Source organism: Chrysemys picta, chromosome 8 (assembly GCF_011386835.1).
Source record: "Chrysemys picta bellii isolate R12L10 chromosome 8, ASM1138683v2, whole genome shotgun sequence".
In the NCBI taxonomy this organism is placed as follows: domain Eukaryota; kingdom Metazoa; phylum Chordata; order Testudines; family Emydidae; genus Chrysemys; species Chrysemys picta.
Genome location: NC_088798.1, coordinates 102862987 through 102882490, shown reverse-complemented (window position 1 = coordinate 102882490; position 19504 = coordinate 102862987). Strand labels below are relative to the sequence as shown.

The 19504-nt window shown below is 43.2% G+C and overlaps 1 protein-coding gene across 6 annotated transcripts in view; it reads left to right on the top strand.

Annotated features, from left to right (window-relative positions):
• Positions 1–19504, top strand: part of ADAMTS2 (ADAM metallopeptidase with thrombospondin type 1 motif 2) — a 411161-nt gene that overhangs the window by 371573 nt on the left and 20084 nt on the right. For all 6 annotated transcript variants that reach the window (XM_065555948.1, XM_042850938.2, XM_065555947.1 and 3 more), the window contains 6 exons: positions 522–635; positions 12401–12546; positions 13268–13443; positions 16958–17091; positions 17933–18056; positions 18762–18842. In XM_065555948.1, coding sequence (XP_065412020.1) covers positions 522–635; positions 12401–12546; positions 13268–13443; positions 16958–17091; positions 17933–18056; positions 18762–18842 — 775 coding nt within the window. The remainder of the gene's footprint in view (positions 1–521; positions 636–12400; positions 12547–13267; positions 13444–16957; positions 17092–17932; positions 18057–18761; positions 18843–19504) is intronic.

Here is a 19504-nt window from a genome sequence, read left to right as displayed (position 1 = left end):
GCAGTAAAGCGGCATGTGTACTTAGCACCCATGAGAACAGTAGACAAGGAAACCATCTTGCCTTTGCCCACCACAGCCCCAACACAGTATATAACCTGTTAGCTAAGGTGTCTGGTCAGGCCCTTTGCTGGCTAGCAATCACAGTGAAGTCCTGGTCCATGACTTAGGCTCCTAGGCATTGCAGTTATACAGATAAATAATGTCTACTGCCCTCTACTGCGTGCAGCTCATCACGTGGTGGCTAATTGCCCTTGTCCATTCTATCCTGTGAACCCACTCTCACATTTCCAGCATCACTCCACTCAGGGCAGGATTTCACTACAAGAGTCAGTGATGTTGCATGAAAACTCCACTCAAATGTGACCTGGCCACAGAGATATTATTAAATGGTCCTTATTACTCCATGATAACATCTGCCTCTTTTAAAGCTGGAAGAAAATAAACTGCAGAGAGTGTTTCTAATGGAATTCTGTCAGACAGCTCCAGAAGCAACATATACTCTGCTTTTTTGTGTGTCCTAGTTCCGTACGTTTGATCCCTGCAAGCAGCTGTGGTGTAGCCATCCTGATAACCCTTATTTCTGCAAAACAAAGAAGGGACCGCCACTGGATGGGACTATGTGCGCGCCTGGAAAGGTGAGACTATATATCACATTTTTTCATACTATTGGGCATACAGGTATGAGTTTACGTATTTGGGAGATTTCATCAGAGAATCAAGGAACAAGATGGCGTTGTTCTTTCTGGTTTGACCTCTGAATTTGTGTGCGATCTGGTCCACTCATTTCAGAGGCAATACGAAAAAGGACCACAACAGTGGTAACATTGGAGACTAAAACTTATGAAGAGAAAATGTTCACTAGTAGTCCTCAAACTATGGTTCACTGCAGACCACCCAGAAAAGACTGACAAAGTTGTGAATTGGGAGGATTGTATGGATACGATTCAACTGCAGATGCCAGTGTCTTGTAAAGTGGTCTATAGAAGAATAGATTTGGATAGTCATTGTTATATAGTATAAAAAAGAGAATGCACAAAGAGGGGCTTAGTATCATAATACCTTTCAAGTCAGTAGCTCATAATATTTGGCACTTACTGTTTTTCATCTCTACAAACTTTAACTCTTCCTCACATCACTCGAAAAAAAGTATTTTAATCTAACTGAATGGAGGGGGGAAACTGAGGAAGACAGTTTAAGTGTTTAGCTCAAAGCTGTAGGGGAAGTTAAGTTGAGAGCTTGCTTAGAACTAAGGAGTTCCAGGGGCCCCAGTTTGGCCAAAAGTATTGGCTTTTGCATTGCTAGTAAAAATCTAATTATCTAAGAGATGGGATAATCTGAGCTGTGAAGAAAAGTCGAGAGAGAAAATAAGGTTGCAGCAACATGAGGTCTGGAGCTAGAGATTTGTGCTGATCTGTTCTATGTAACATCTGTCTAGCGGTCTAACCTGTTTTCAGTACCAGTCCTTGTAGTCTCTAGGCATTGAGCTCGGCGGCTGCGGCTCTGGTGCCCGGGCCCGAACCCGGGCCTGCTGCAGGGACCCAGCAGCACACACGCTGCACCCAGCCCCTGGCCAGTCACATCTGGGCTGCTGCCCAGCTGGTGCTATCCCGCGGTGGCCCCGGAGTGGGGGCAGCAGGCCCCAGCCCCCCCGTCCTTCTCAGGTCCCACAGGGAAACAGGCTCGGGGGGGTTGGGCCCGGGTGCCAGAGCCGCAGCCGCCGAGCTTGGCCATTGGCCGCTTCCTCCCCCCGCGGCAGTGGGAGCTGCAGCAGCGGCTGCTCCCAAGTCCCGCTGCCCAGGGGGGGAGAACAGCTGCCGCCTGGCCCTGCGGGCCGCCGCCCTCCTCTCCCTACCGCCCGACTGAGTCCTGCCTGCACTTGGGGCCAGGCCGGACTCTCACTCACCCCGGCCCCACACTCCCCCTGCGTCTCCCGGGCCTCCCTCTAGCGCTTGCGGAGGGAGGAGGAATGGTGAGCCTGGGGAAGAGGTGGGGATTCGGGGAGGGAGCCAATGGGGGGAGGAGCATTTCCGGGCTCCGGAGCATTTCCTTGTTTGTCCAGTGTCCCGACCGCACATCGGTCAGGACGCGGGACAAACAAGGAAATATCGGGACAATCCCGATAAAATCGGGACGTCTGGTCACCCTAGCATTTATAGAGCAGTACTTATTTGCAGATCATAGTGATACGGTCACAAGAGGAGTTATTCATTTGCAAACAATCTGTCATATAAGTGTGGCTGTGTTTAGACCGCTAGTGATGCTTATTGGCAGCCATGGCAACAGAAAACAATAAGATTTCGAAGATTACAGTTGAACTAAGCCCACAGTAACGATAGTCAGAGCAGCCCAAATGAAAGTATAAGCATGATGGGGAAAGCACAGCAGGTGTGGGAATTCAGGCTGGATACACGAGAGAGGTTGCCTTAGCTTTTGAGTCTTTTGACAGTCGCTTCAAAAGAGGATGGGACTATGAGACCTATTCAAGGGCACCAATATGAGAGCAACTAGTGACTATTATGAGGGCAGAAGCCAGAGCCCATTGTGAATGCTATTGGGGAGGGGAAATATTGGAGGCTTATTTAGTGGTTCGCAGGGAGCAAAGGGAAATATTAGGAGTTTTGGAAGTGGCGAGAGAAACTTACAGATGGCAAAGGTTTGGGCTAGTTCCTATTCTTTTGAAACCACACTTTATTCAGCCCTACCATATAGTAATTATCAGTTACCCTTTTATAGACCTAACTACATGCTCATTAAGGGTCTGATCCCAAAACCCATTAACGTTAATGGAAACACTCCTCCTGTCATCCCTGGGCTTTGGATCAATCAGTCTATACAATGACCCTTTCGGGGCAGTGTTACCACTTGGAACGGATTTTTCTAGAGGATGTTAAAAGCAACATACCGTTTCCCCAATGGACAGCATAATTTATACAAGTAAATCATGTTAGCAGCTGTTGCTATGGTTTGAACCCTCTCTTTTTGGATAAAAATGTCATGTGGTTCTAAATTCTTTCCCCCTGTACACTGTGGTCTGCTGGAACCCAATCTCTTCTCTTTTTCTCCTCCCCAGATGATTCCTATTAATTAACACCATATTGCCTGTGGGAAATGTAGCAATAAAACTTGAAAAATTAAACCCCAAACCTAAGACAACATTTTTAGTTAATTAGCCAGAATGTTATTTTTGGTTAAAAATATAAAATTAGCTATTTATGCAATTAATAAATCTAACAAAAATGCAGTATTGAACATAATCTATACTGGAAAATGGTTACTTGTTTAACTGTTATTACTGTATAGCACAACATTTTAATGTCAAAATAATTGAATAAATATGATAAAAAAATGAGTTTCATTCCAAATATGTTGGAGACAGGCTTTTGAAAGCAATTCAGAACAAACTTTACTAATTGAACCTGCCTTGGTTGGTGAGAAGGATGGAGGTCTCTTCTATTTCTCTTTTCTATGACTGTAGTTAAGCATTTTTATGTTACCAGATTGCTAGTGAGCAGAGAGAGAAAGAGAACTGGCAAATGGGAGCCATCCATAATAACTAGCAGGAGAAGGTTGAGTTTTGACTGCCATCAAAATTATACCCGTTGGTTATATGGAAGATAATAGTTATACAGTTATACCATAGATAGTAAGTGAATTGTCTGTTGTTCTCTTACCGAACTGGCACCTTTTGGAACAGCAGATATGACTGTATGCATTTGGGATGAAGTCCTGGCTTCACTGAAGACAACAGCAAAGCTCCCATTTCACCCTTGGTAATTTACTTCATTAGACAATTAGTTTAGGCAAGGATAGCTGCCATTTTGTCACTTGTTAAGTGTTCAGCATTCCTTTCTTGAGTCCTACCTTGAAGCACGTCAGCCTTTAATAATTTGGAGCTTCATCTGGAAGAAGGTTAAAAAAACCCACAATTTCATCTTTTCTCTGACAATAAAAACTACTTTGCTTGGTCTTCCATGTTTCACATGGATGGACAGAATACACGTGTCTAAGATCTGCAATATGATTTTGCATTAAATGTTTTTATGAAACCAGAGAAAAATATAATTATTTTTCTTTTGCTAGCTCTCCCTTCCTCACGGCCCATCAGTTCATTTTAGTACTTCACACAAAAATTGAAAGAAACAAAGGACATTAACAAACTATAATAGCCTGGCGCTTCCAACCAGATCGTTAAGGATCAGCCAATGTTTCCATTGTAAACGAAGATCTTCAGTACCTCAGCTGAGATGTTGCATACTGCGTTTCAGACCAGAGAAAATTGTTACAGCTAACTCTATAAATTGGCCATTTTTATAGTTATGGGGAGATTGAAGAGAGTTTATGCATATTTGAAACTTTAGTAGATAATAGAATTATAATCATTTTATCCCTAAGGACACTGTTCCAGATTTTTTTGGTAAACATTTTGTATTCTTCCAAGAGATCCTTAGAAAATTATATAAAATTAAAAAATACATTGTTAACTAATATTAAAAAGACTGAGTTTAAGCCTTCTTCACAATAGCATGAGTTTTAAAAGTGTCCTTAAATTTGAATTTTCTGGCTCTAAATATGAACAATATATTTATCAGGAAGGTGATGGTACTTTGTGGTTCTGAATACAGGCAAATCAGATGAACTCCCTGCCATCTTTTCCTTGCCTCTTTGCCCTCTATTTTTGTTGCTATCACCACCCACTTTGGACCATACCGAGATCTCTGTTATATAACAGATTATGTTGTGAGGGTGTGATTGTACCATTTACACAGCACAGAGAGATGAGAGTCAAGCCCTACCTTTGCAATTTCCTTTTATATGAAATGGAAGGTCCCACATTCCTTACTACCTGATCAGAGTCTGAGGAAGAGGAAAATAACTTGAAACTTTGTCCACATATTTTCTTTGGAATAATGTCAGGCAAAAAAGGAACAACCATAAATAATTAACTAAAGGTGTTGGTTCAAAAAGATCCATTTGTTTCCCATTTCTGAGATTTGCAGCTATCACCACTAATTGAAGTGCCCCACTTTAAGATGGGCCAATCTAAACACTACTGGTGTGTCATGAAAACATTCTGGCTTTGCAACGGCCGATGGAACTGAATGCCAGAACTGGTTGTGATGTTGTTATGGAGACTAACCCAAGTTAAGGGACAAAGATTTTCACCAGAGTGTTGCTTGCAGAGTACTGATAGCTGCTCTCTGAACTTTTCTAACCTCAGTTGATGTTACTGAACAGAATCTAATCTAGCCTGTCCTCTCCTTCACTGAAGGAACTGTCAGGGGACCAAGACCACCTATGATAGAGACTAGCTAACTAGAACATTTTCAGCAGATGTTGTATGGCAGCATAATAGTCTTTGTTCTGAATTCCCAGCCCATATCTTGGACACAGCTCTGAGATTAAGTAGTGAAAGGAGGACAAACTGTTACATTTTCTAATGTCTTACATATTTGTCTGATCCCGCAAGATTTACCAAAATTCATCCATAGTTTCCAACAGCAGTCTTTTGCCTATCAGTTTATCTTCAAATGCTTCCATCTGAAGTCCAATATATGTGTAGGAATTATTGGAAATAATCACGCTAAAGAGTTAGATTTTGTCACTTCCAGCACTTTCAAATGGATTTCCATTGGGCAAATGGAGAAATGTGACCCACTGTATTTTCTTCATTTGCAACAGGCTGACAATTCACTCTTTTTAGTGATGAAATGACAAAATATTTTCCTGGCTTCCTCCTTCCCAGGTGGAAAAGGAAATATTACTGTGAAAAACCCTGCCTTTTGTCATGCAAAATATTAATTTTTGTTACATTTTATGGAGAACTCATATATTGTTTTGCATTGCAGAAAAATCTAATTTTTACCAGCATTGAGAGGGAATTCTGAGCAAGGAGGAATTGCAGGATCTGGCCCTATACTGCTTTTTTTAAAAAGTTAATCTTGCAAGGATTTATGCATGCATTTAATACTATGCGATCTGAGCAGTCCCATTAACTTTCATGAGACTACTCCCATGTGTAAAGTGAAGCATTTGCACAAATCCTTATGGGATAGGAGCCTTAATATGAAGTTGAATATATTGCATAAATTGCATTGTAAGATCTGCAGATAATGAGCAACTATACAAAGCTTAAATCTTCTTAATGCACTTTGACCTAAAAAGTATATGCTTTCCAGCTGATGATATATTTAACTGTATCTGATTCTCTTAGCCCCGCTGTTAGCCTCAGGCTTCTCCAACTGTATGAAATCAAAAAGTGTTTGGCAGGTTTTTTTAAACTAGTACTTTTTGGTTGAGACATTTGCTTTGGCTGAGGCAGCTAGCCCTTCTCCATGAGAAAGAAACAAGAAATAAGAGCATTCATGCAAGGAAATTGCATGCTACAATCCATCTGCTTTCTGCAGAGAGGAGTGTGAAGGCTTATGCCACCTGGCACTCGTTTATTTTGTTGTTAGAGAGGTAAGAAGCCTCATATCTCCATCTCTGGAGATATTTAAGAGTAGGTTAGATAAATGTCTATCAGGGATGGTCTAGACAGTATTTGGTCCTGCCATGTGGGCAGGGAACTGGACTCGATGACCTCTCGAGGTCCCTTCCAGTCCTAGAATCTATGAATCTTTCAGTGCCAACAAAGTTGACATTATTCTTGAATGTTGACACGTAAACCAAAGCTCCAAGTACACAGTTGACTTAGCAGCTGTTTTCCCTCTTTGCACCATTTTAACAAGAAGATGATCCAAGCTGACCCTTTCTTTTTCCCTCCTTCATAAAAGCACAGAAATTATTAAATATTGAAATTAAAATATATTGTTAAAAAATTGACCAAGAAAAAAGTATTTTGACAAGGCTAATATGCACTTGAGGCAGTCCAGATAATTTCCCAGTGAGAAAGCAGACTCCACTTCTCTCAGGAGACAGTTGGATAAGTTAGTCACCACAGACAGTGAGAATACTTGACTCGCCACTCAAAGGAACTTTTATTGGCTTGCAGAGCCCATTGTTATGCGACAACCTTCACTTGATACCTCACAACTAAATATGCTTGAACAGATGGAACAGGTTGGCCTAGCCCTGCAATGCTCTGCCATGATGGGGAAGTCTACATAAATCTCTCCATGGTAGGATCTCAGCACAGCATGGAGGAGATGGAGAAGCACAAACCCTAACATACAGACAGAGTTTGGGACTATCTTACAAATGTTTGGACTGAAAACCAGGGATGTGCCCTAAATAGAGCAAGCAATGTCTCTTATAACGTATTCAGACACAAAAAGAAGGTTTACCAGCCCTCTCTTGCAAATTAATTTGGAAGTGCCAGTGTCCCTAGAATAGGGGTTCTCAACCTTTTTCTTTCTGAACCCCCCACCCCCCAACATGCTATAAAAACTCCACGGCCCACCTGTGCCACAACAACTGTTTTTCTGCATATAAAAGCCAGGACTGGCATTAGGGGAAAGCAAGAAGGGCAGTTGCCTGGGGCCCCACACCACAAGAGGCCCCGTGAAGCTAAGCTGCTCGAGTTTTGACTTCAGCCCCGGGTGGTGGGGTGAGGGCAATGTGGGCTTTCTGCCCTTGGCCCCAATGAGTCTAATGCCAACCCTGTTTGTTGGACACCCTGAAACCTGCTTGTGGACCCCCATGGGGCTGTGGACCCTTGGTTGAGAACTGCTACCTTAGCAACACACTGGCTCCTTCTTGGCATGTACACTTTTTGCTTCAAAGAACAGCTGAAATCAGTCAGCAGTAGAACCTTTTACTGTAATAGATTTAAACTTCCTCTCCTGGAAATTGCACTTGTTTTTGACTGTCCCTTCTGCCCAAAAAAGAGGCGAGACTACAAGCAGAGTTGTCTCCTCTTCCACTCAGAAAACAGTTTACGTTTACCCTCCCTTTTTTTCCTTCTTACCAAAAAACTGTTTGTGCTTTAATGTCAGTTACATAATTAAAATGAAAACCTCTGTTTTTGCTAGGAATAGAGGTTCCAATTGGCCCTTCTCCAGCTGATTAAGAAGTTAACTGGGTTAATGGTGGGAAGGAAAGAATCCAGGTTCCTTCATTACACTGGAGATCAAGCTATTTATATTTGACATCCTCACGCTCCTTCCCCCTTGCAAAAGTAATACCGTGCTGGATTCTATTACCGATCTTGTTCTCCTGTGCAAGCTTCCCCTGCAAACTCTTCTCCTTTCATCTCAAAACAAGAATTGGCAGAGCTGGAGATGACTCATTTTGCATGTTTCTTGATGGCTAAACTTCAGCTTCCATGTTTACCATGTGGAGACTGGCAACCAACATAGGACTAACTGCTCCAGTGAAAATTGAGACAGCTTCTTTCCCTTGAGCAACAGCGCCAACAGTACTTCACTTCTATTAACTCACCATTTTGTGAGCCTCTCAGTAGTCCTCTGCCCCCTGAGTTCAAGCACTAGATCATTTCATAGTAAGCTGTAAATATGCAGTTGATCTCATATAGGCTGGGTGAGTCAGAGAATAATGTGTACACCTGATGGTTCAAAGCTTTGATGGTGAGAGAAGGATTTTTGGATAATTGCAGACCAGGAAATATTGATTCATCTTCTCTCAAACAAGGTTGAAATGTGGACTGACAGCCTGATGCATGCTTCCACGCAGGCTCCAGCCACCCTTCAACTGTTGTTCAGATTACGCCCTGCCTCCAGACTGGCATCACTAGGGAATCTGAGAAGGGTGCAGCACTGAACTTTCAAATTCTTATGAAGCATGAGAGAATTAGCATTGACATGAGGCTAGAGAAAATTCACCGTAAATAGCTTTTGTGGGTAACCCACCTCCTTCATAAAGCTTTTCATCAAAAATATGTACATGCTACTCTTTGTTTCTTAAATTCATTGCCATCTGTATTCATGTCTTTAGATGAGACCCGTCAGGAGCAGAGATTTGGGTTTTGTTAGGTAGAGTTTACCTGTGTTAGAGCCCCATATACATATAGTCCAGTGCCCCAGTTTTGCTTTGACATAAGGCATCTGGCATAGAGGACCAAATACTGATACCACCGAGTAGTTGAGATCAGTGATACTGTCCAGTTATTACTTGATGTTAGTAAGGGTGTTGGAATCTGGCCCTTACTGACTCTCATGCTCCTCTGGAATGAATGTGATCCCTTAATTATGTTTTGACGTAGAGTATTTTACAGTCATGATAGAGAATCAACATCTTAAACCAAGTGTCTCCTCTATTTTTGTGAGCTGTTGTCTAACCAAATTACTGACACAATAAATAATCTGAATAGTGATTCAAAGTCACTAAACAATTCAGCAAATCAGTAAAATACATCATGTCACCATTTTACTAATTATTCCCCTTTTTATTTACTTTCTTGATGATTGTCCATCACTTCTAAGAATTTGTCTTCCTGAGCACTAATCACTCTACGCTTTAAGGAAGATTTTGTGTTCTAAATCTTCTCTTTTTGTTTTTGCTGGCAGCATGCATTTGGCCATATGCTCTGCTTGTACTGGCTGCCAAATTCTTGGATTCTCAGGCTTGTTAAGCTGTGTAAAATGTTGTTGTTGACTTGAATGAGAAGAAAAGTAAGTGAATGATTGCACTTGTTGTTATGGCCATCTGTGTGTGAGAACCAGGCCTCTCCCCTTGACAGGAACTGTTAAAACAGACCAACTACAGTGTGAGTGGAGTGTAAAATAATTACTGGTTCTAAAATATCTCCTGGCACCCACATTTCATTAGTGTAACTGTTATAGGAATGATGAAAAGTAAGGGCCAAATTCTGCTGTCCTTAACCTCAGTGGGGATCTTTCTTAAGGACTGGAGAATTTGGCTCTGAGGTATTAGGGGGTCTCGTTGAAGAGGGAGGGGAGAAAGTTGAAAAGATGGAAACTTTTTGGTGTTTAGCAAAGGGGCAGCTTTCAAACTCTTTAGGACCACTATACTCTTATATTTGAAATTGAATCCGAAATCACAGAGCAATGTAGACAGTGAGGCATCGATTAAGTCAGTAAAGACATACGGACCTGGAGTACATACTCTACATGTTCTCAACGGGCCCAAGCCCTGCCTCCCATCTAAACTGCTAGTTTTAGCAGTGTAGTGTCCTGCTGCCTCCCTCCTGCTGGAGCCTTTCCTGTCCACGGGAAACAGCTGGAAAGGCTGCCAGCTCCCTGCTGCTGGAGCCCTTTGCCACCAGAGGGAAAGTCTCCAGCAGTGGGGAAAGGCTCTGGCGGCGGGTGAGCAGCCTTTCCCTTCCCCCCCCCCCCCCCGAGCCTTTCCTCGCTGCAGCGAAAGTGTCTGGCAATGGGGAGTAACTAGAGCTTCCTTTCCTCTGCCGGAGCCTTTCACTGACGTGTCGCTACACACTGTAGTGTGGACATGGTGTGTTTTTCACCGTGGCTTGTAGTTAGCTAAATGTAAGCTACACACCACCGAAAATGGTGTACAGTGTAGACATAGCCATGGAGATGAAGAAAACCTTTTAGGTGGCCCCAGGGCAGGGCTGTGCCTCCATGCGCTGCCCCCACTCCAAGCGCCCCTGCAGCCAATGGGACGCTGCGGGAGTGATGCCTGGGGGCAGCAGCACGTGGAGGCCCCCCGCCCCGCCCCGCCTTGGAGCCCTGGGTAAGTGCTGCACCCCCGACCCTCTCCCAGAGCCTGCACCCCCTTCCCACACACACCCCAGCCCCCAAACTCCCTCCCAGAGTCTGCACCCCAGACTCCCACTCCCATCCAAACTCCCTCCCAGAACCCAACCTCTCACCCCTTCTGCATCCAAACTCCCTCCCAGAGCCTGCACCCCAATCCCCTACCCCAGAGTTCCTCCCCCACCCAAACTCTGTCCCAGAGCCTTAGGCAGGTGGGGGGCGGAGTTTTGGGGGGCAGGTTCTGGGCGACATGAGTGACATTATTGGCCCGCTGGGAGGATTTGAGGACTGGCACTGGCCCTAAAGTAAATTGAGTTAGAGACCCCTGCTCTAATGTATGATTATTGAGAATTGTTCTCTGTGTTTTACCTTGTGTTTTGTCGAGTTTGGTTTTGAACTTCTGCATGGATGGGGCTTTCACCACTTCCTTTGGAAGAGTATTTCATGATTTAATGATCTCACAGTGAAAAACTTTCCATGATTTTAAGTGTGATCTAGAAGAACGTGCACAGGGTTGGGAGTAAGGTGGCCCTGGGTTCTAATCCTGGCTCTGCCATTGATTCACAGTGTGTTTTTAGGGAGTCATTTCACTCTCTTTTCTCACCTGTACTTTGGGGTAATAATACTTACCTACTTTGTAGGATTGTTGTGAGGATTAATTAGTTAATGTCTGGTACAGTGCATTGAATAGATAAAATGCTAAGTATTCATTTAATGCCATTTCTCTTCTAATATGTCTACACTTCAAGCTGGCTGTGTGATTCCCAGCTTGAGGAGACATACCCACACTAGCTCTGATCAAGCGAATGTACTAAAAATACAGTGTAGGCACAGCAACATGAGCAATGGGAAGGGTATCAGCCCCGGGGTATGTGTCTATGGTCTCGGAAGGGATCATACTTGGGGCGGCCAGCCCCTCCTGATGCTCGCACTACATGGCTATGCTCTATTTTTTAGAGCGTTAGCTCAGAGTGAGCATGGATGTGTCTCCTGGAGTTGGTAATCACACCCCTTGCTCAAAGGGTAGACATACTGTGACAGTAATTGTGCATCTTAAAGCTCTCAGCACAATGGGTGGGTGCCCCCTTTCCCTCCTCTGTACACAGTATTTTATGTGTTGTAATGAAACTGTACGTTGTAGAAAGAATCCTCATCATTGCCAGATAAACCGAGTGCATATAGTATGAGAGACAGCACTTTGCATCTTTGGTTCCGAAAGCTTAAGTCTCTACCACTTGTACTAAATGAGAGTCTGTTAGTTGTTGTAAAGTTATGGTTGCAGCCACAAGGTGGAGCCATAAAACTCTGGAGGAGGTTTGACATTCCAGGCAATAGAGGGCAGTGGTACACACTTAGGTCCTGATCCTGCAATAACTTATGCACATGCTTAACTTTAGATAGAGTTAGGGTGACCAGATGTCCTGATTTTATAGGGACAGTCCCGATTTTTGGGTCTCTCTCTTATATAGGCTCCTATTACCATCCCACCCCCTGTCCCGATTTTTCACACTTGCTGTCTGGTCACCCTAGGTAGAGTTAAATATGGGTGTGTTTGCAGGATTGGGACCGTAGGCACATCAGGACAGTGTGGTGTCATTCTTATCTTCTGGAGAAGTGAAGAAATTCATAACCTATGCCTGTAAATGAAATCTGGGTATTATGTTCAGATTTCATTGACCATAATGATATGCAGTACTCAGAGTATGTGTTCAAATGTATGAAGATAACACCACACAATATTTAACCTTTTCAATGTTCTCTTTTAGCACTGCTTTAAAGGTCACTGCATCTGGTTAACTCCAGATATCTTGAAACAGGATGGAAATTGGGGAGCATGGAGTAAGTTTGGCTCCTGTTCTCGAACCTGTGGTACAGGGGTAAAATACAGGACACGGCAATGTGACAATCCACAGTAAGTTCAACATACACCAGGTTTTTTTTCTTGTATGCAGTGAGTGATTGTGGGGGAATTCCTGTTAAGTTACTGATAAAGTAATGCACCAAGGAGTATTGCACAGTGCAGGTTAAAAACAGGGTATGTCTACACTTACGGAGGCGTGTAGAGCACAGACACTGCATGCACAGCTAGCATGGGTATAAATAGCAGTATAGATGGTGACGCACAGCTTAGGTGAGTAGAGAAGAGAGCCTGATGTGCCTGAACCCCCAGGATGTACACCCTACACAGCTCTCAAAATGCCCTAGCAGTGTCTCCCACGTCTACTGTGCTATTTGTAGTGAAAGGCTCCAGCAGTGGGAGAGCTTTTCCTTGCTGCCTCCCTGCTGCCGGAACCTTTCACTGTGGTGTGTAGTTACACTGTGGTGTGTACTGCACGCCACCATAAGTGTAGACATAGCCTGAGAGTCCGAACTCCTGGATTATATGCTGCCAGAATTGCTACTGACCCACTTTTTGCCCATGGGTAGATCATTTATCTTCTCTGTACCTCAGTGTACCTATCTATGAAGCTGGTTATAACAGTACAATACATTACAGGGGTCTTGAAAGCATTATATCCATTATTAACATCAGTGGATATTGAAACAGTCCCTAAGGGATTTGTAAAAACAAAAAACCCTTGCTTCGCTCATTAACGCTATCGTTAACCATTATTTTTCTTTCCTCTTCACAGCCCAGCTAACGGAGGCCGTACATGCATGGGGCCAACCTATGAGTTCCAGCTTTGCAGCACTCAAGATTGTCCTCAGCAGTTTGATGATTTCAGAGAGGAGCAGTGTAGACAATGGGATCCTTACTTTGAATATCAGAATACAAAACACCACTGGCTCCCATATGAGCATCTCGATGGTTAGTAATTCCCATCTTGTTCTAATGTTGTCTTAGCAAATTTAGTCCCAGTCTGATAGCTCTGGAGACAGAAATTCATTGTCTAACAATGAGGTGCCACCTGGTCATTAGCACTGCAGGCTTCCCCAGGTCCACTTACCAATGTGCATCAACCTGGTGCAGGAGAGAGCCCCTCTTGGGGTGAACAGACAGTTCTACTTTCCATGCTGGTTCAATCCGTGGCTCCTCTGCTTGTGCTGTCAGCGACGTTGCAGACCGTTGATACGGAAGCAGGAATGGGTTGTTAGTTTGTTACCTTAGTGTGTTGAAAACACGATGAGGGAGATAAAAAACAAATTTCAGACTTTACGACAGTCAATGTTCATCTTTAAAATCAGGACATTTAGTTCAATTCCTTAGTATGGATTAAGAGTCCTAACAGGCAGCCAAGTTTTAAAATTTTGGCCCCAGCAAAGAATGGATAATAGAGTTGGCCACATCTGGTTTCTCAGATCCCAATAGAGGAAAGGCTCTTCTTAAGGTCAATCATAATGCATTCAACTTGAGAGTTGATGGGAACCAGGAGTTGCTGGCAAAATGCCCATGTAGTTCATTTGTCTGAATTGCTCCCCAAAACAATTTTCACTATTGCTTTACTTGTTTCTTCCGTTCTTGTGCAACCTGGGATTTTAAGAGGAGCAGATGCAGAGAGCTTCATCGCTTCATTTCAAGATGTACATTTTCTTCCACAGAGAGGGGGAGAACTGTGTGGCCCACAGACTTGTGTGTAAGAAATATTCTTCTACAGCCTGTCCCACTGAAGCTAATGGGATTCTTTTCATTGACTTCAGTGGGCTTTAGATCAGACAACTACCTGGTCTGCTCCATTTTTCTATCAGTATATCTTGTTTAGTTAGGGGTGTGATATTTTACTGAAATAATTATACCATCTTATTCCCCTTCCTGGACAGAAATAAGGCTACAGGTGCCAGTATAACTGCATCCACATGTGGGGGGCTGTGCCATTTAACTATATACCAGTATAGTTAAAGGGATACAATTTTGGTGTGTAGACAAGCCTTAAATTCATGAAAGTATGATAGAAAGTGCAGTTCTAATACATTCAGGCCCATACACGACCCTCTTATGAAGATAAGTGCATATAAATTGAATATTTTAGTGGATATACTCTTTTCATAGTCTAGGAGCAACATACATTTTTATCTTACCCTGTCTTTTCTCTAGAGAGTCACTTTGGCAGATCTGCCTGAAGTTAGGGTCTCCATCTCCTACATTTGGCTAGCTGTTGTGTTCCTTGTGTTAATCCCATCAAATGGGGACAGCTCTATGAGTCCTCTCCCTCTAAAATGCTCTGTTCAATGCCATAGCCTTTATCATACTACATGCTAACACATCTTCCTTTATGACATCCCACCACTTTTTCTTGGGTTGGCCTCTCCATCTTTTTCCTTCAGTCTTGCTCTGTTGGATTCTCTTACCCACATAGTTGTCAGGACTGCACCTTATGTGACCAAACGGTCTGAGCCTGCACTCCCTCACTTATGGGTGTTACTTTGAGCATGCCTCTAACGTATTCATTCTTCACATGGGTCTGTCTTGCTTACACCACTCAGCCAGTTGCATTTCTGTGGAACAGATCATTTGCTCATGGTTCTTCTTTGTTGCCTAACACTCAGTGCCGTACATTAAAACTGGATGGGCCATCATTTTATAGACTTTCCCTTTTAATTTTACTGGTATCTTCCTGTCACACACACAACACCACTCATCTCTCTCCATCTGAGCCTGATATTTATTATTGTAGCTCTAATTTCCTCCTCAATTTCCATATTTTCCCAGATTCTGGAGCCCAGATACTTGAAAGTTTGTGTTTTCGGCATTGTCTGCCCATCTAGTGTCAAGGATAATACTTCCGTGTTCACATTATTGAAACTGCATACCATACTGCATACTGTTTCTCCTCTCCTTATTTTGACCCCATGTCTCTCCAACACATTTCTCCATTTATCAAGATCCTCTTTTAGACTGTCCTTCTCCTCACTGCATAGAATGATAGCATCTGCAAACATCAGGCCACCAAGCTGCTGCTTCTGTATGTCCCTCGTGAGGGTATCCAGGACAAGAATACAAAAGAAAGGGCTTTTGGCTAGCTATACCCATGATAATCAACTGAACCTCAGAAGGCTTAGAAATTTGGTGCTTTGTCTACTGTACTGCATGCACCTACCTGCAGGCTTGTGCCTTTTGGACTGTGTGCCCACAGGACGGCATACAGTGGAATAAGAGCCCACCATATGTGACTAGTCAATGGGCAAAGCAAGAGATGTGTGTGAAAATGGGATACAAAGAAACCAAGCACTGCAGTAGTAGAGAATTACGTTTTTGTTTAGGAGCAAACAGTCCAATACTCTCCTAAGACTCTTTGGAAGCCAATGTCACATACAGTGTTGAACTGTCACTATTCAAGGGCAAAATCTTATCTGCTTTTTCAGTTTTATATACGGCGAGTGTGGGTGAGCATTGAGACAGAATTCCACCCCTTGGATACTGGGGCTCTGAACTGCCCAAACATAGGCCAGATTGCACAGTACAGAATGCAGCCCCTTAAGAAGTAAAATGGCTTCTATGTCTACCCTGCCTTGTTACCTCGGGTCTGTGGGACCTGACCTTGTGCACTCCGTGTTTCCAACTACTGCTTGAGCATCCACACTGCAATGTAAACTGCGGCTTACGATTGCTAGACCTGGGTCCCAGAACCATGCTAATGCGTCTGTACTGCACTACACAGATCTCCTGACTCGCGTCTGTGGCTTGAGTGCTGTCCACACTGCAAAATGGCAGGGCTTGGACCCGAGTCTCAGGAGGGCTCGGGCTCTGTCCCGCCCCACCCAGCAGACTCCTCTGAGCCAGGTCCTGAGTGCTTGCTGACCCAGACTGATTTGTGTGTAGACAGAAGGTGGGCATGGGCTCAGACCTGAGTCAGAGCCTGGGCTCAGTGTGCAGTGTAAACTCAACTAAGTCACTAAGGGGATGTCTGCACTGGGGAAAAAAAAAAAAAAGCCAACAGCTGTGAGTCTCAGAGCCTGGGTCTGCTTTAGGCTCAGGCCTCAGCTGCCTTAGGCTCGTGGGGCTTGAGCTACAGGGCTAAAAATCGCCGTGGAGACATTCCCAGTCAGGCTGGAGCTCAGGCTCTGAACCCGGCGAAAGAGGTCAGGTTAGCTGGGCTCTGAGATTCGCAGCTGTGGGTCTTTTTTGGCAGTGTCGACAAACCCTAAGATACAGTCCCAAGAACAATCCATTGGTTCTTTTTTATCCAGCAGTTTCCAACTGAGCCTTTGTAGAATAACGATCATAACAATTTAGCATTTATTGGATGCGGACAGCGTGCTTGGCGCTGTATGAAAGACGATGCAGGCAGATAGCTAATCCTGCTGCCATTCAAACTGACATGCATAGCTTGAGCAAAGGAGCTGTTCAAGCTTAACACTAAAATATGGGGCATTTTGTCTTCTAGCTAAAGAAAGGTGCCAACTGTACTGTGAGTCCAAGGAGACTGGTGACGTAGTGTATTTGAAACGAATGGTACATGATGGAACCCGCTGCTCATATAAAGATTTTTATAGCATCTGTGTGCGAGGGGATTGTTTGGTAAGTAGCATCACTCCTGATGCTTCACTTTTAACATTTTTCAAGACTAGCTGATGCAAAAACTATCAAAATAGTCACTTGAATGTTCTTCTCTGAGAATGGATATTTAAGTGAGTGCCATAACGCTTTGGGCAATGGAGAGATTTCATTACAATTACTGTCACAGTATTGTGTGTCATATTTGCAGTTGCCATCACTTTGCATGGGAATCGATTCCAGCAGCGTCTACCTACACAAGTAGTAGTATATGCAGTGTTTTTTAAGATGAACCGGGACCGTTAGCTTTCAGTGAAGCTTTTCCTTCATAAGGTTTGATGCCGATGGAACGTATAGTGAAATATGAACATACAGCAACTTTTGAAGAAAGTGGTGTTAAGAGGTAGCTGATGTGTACTGGCAATAATCTATTTGATCTGGCAATAATCACCAACAATTTGTGTAAATTGGGATCTGCTGTAATTCATCAGTATTTTAAATTACAGTTTGCAACGGAATTATAGCCCTGATTCAACAAACCATTTCTGCAGGTGTTTAACTTTAAGCAGGTGCTTAAATCCCAGTGTAACTTAAGCATCTGTTTAAAATTAAGCTCAGGCTGAAGACCCCTGAGTTAATAGTGATTCTTTCCTGAACTAGGACCCTAACGAATCACAAAATATATTTACCTAAGCTACAATTACTGTGATGACTGGAAATGTGTATGTTTACCAATGTGCACTCTAGGGAAGTACTATAATTTTTTAGCTAATATTAAAAACCTATTTTTGATATCTGAATCCAAGGATCATTTGAGTTAAAGTTTGGATAAACAAGTAGCATTGTCTTTCCTCTCTGCTCACAGAAAGTTGGATGTGACAGGGTAATAGGTTCCTCTAAGCAAGAAGATAAGTGTGGTGTCTGTGGCGGAGATAACTCCCACTGCAAGGTGGTGAAAGGAACGTTCTCCAGGACACCAAAGAAACCAGGTCAGTTCATTCAAGATGTATTGTTCTGGGTGAATGATTTCAGTGAGTTCTCTTGTTTGTTCACTCTGGATCTCTTTGCTACCATGACAAACACAGGCCTATTGCAGATAGTTTTAGGCTTAGCTATTCCAGCAGACACTGTCAGGACTTTATCTTTGAGATGGGTCTGGAGTTTGGAAGTATGTGAAGAGCTTTTCCAGGTTGTCATCCCCCTATGCTAAGATCAGGGCCTATGCCTGCTACATTCGGCACAGGGAAGTGGTTTTAATGGTTCCCCCCCCCCAAGAGACTTCTAGACCGATTTGTGTTGCAGATGTCTCTGCATACTAATGTAGCTCATCTATTGAATCTGATTCCATGGAATGCTATGACAGTATCTTATCTCCAGTCATTTCCAGTCTGGAACCTGGATGTCCTCCTCTTCTACATTGTGTGTGGTCACTTGGGGAGATAAGGAACCATTTTGGTCTGAAGTGGCATCAGTTTGCTGATGACATTCAAGCTGTTTTTGTTAACCGAGAGGTCACTGTCTCTTTCCTCTCTCGATACCTGATGGAGGGATAGGAATAGCATAATTGCTTATGCCCAGTTTGCTTTAAAACATCCTGAATTTTGTAAAATAAATCCATTCATATACAGTAAAACAGACTTGCCCTGTTTTTATCATATTGACCAGTTATTGTTTTTTTTAATATTGCAATAAAGGGTACATTAAGATGTTTGAAATTCCTGCTGGTGCAAGGCACTTGCTTGTACAAGAAACAGATGCCACCATTCATAATCTTGGTGAGTATTCATTTGTGATATATTTTCTGTACAGGCTTAGTTTGCTTCTCCCCCACCCCTCAAGCTTGTAATGTGTTTGTGCATTGGTCTACGCGTAAGAACCCTCCTCCCTTTACATGCACAAACTAGGAAACTTACTAGAAAATTGGATCCTAATTCCCTCATGTTTTATTACTTAGCACCTTTGCAGGATGATCCCAGAATCAGTGTGTGTCTGCTGCTATATGAGGTGATGAATTTCATTAGAGGATGTGATAGCATTTGCATTGTCTTCACGTGTATAGTTCACAATATGCATCCTGTATTCAGCTTCTTCCCAGCTGCCTCCAAAGCATAGCACTGTCATTCTCTCTGTTTCAAATTCTGCACCATTGTTAATAGTAATGATGCTAGGATGTCCAATCAATTACAAAATTTAGACAGTAATTGAAATCCTCTCCTTACAGTACAATGGGATCAGTGAGAAGCAATGTCTGATAGGTTGTTATTAATTGGAAGTGGATTCACAGCGAATGGCTTGCTTCTCTTTAGTAAATGCTTCCTTAAGCCTGGGGTGGGAGGGATAGCTCAGTGGTTTGAGCATTGGCCTGCTAAACCCCGGGTTGTGAGTTTAATCCTTGAGGGGGCCACTTAGGGATCTGGGGCAAAATCAGTACTTAGTC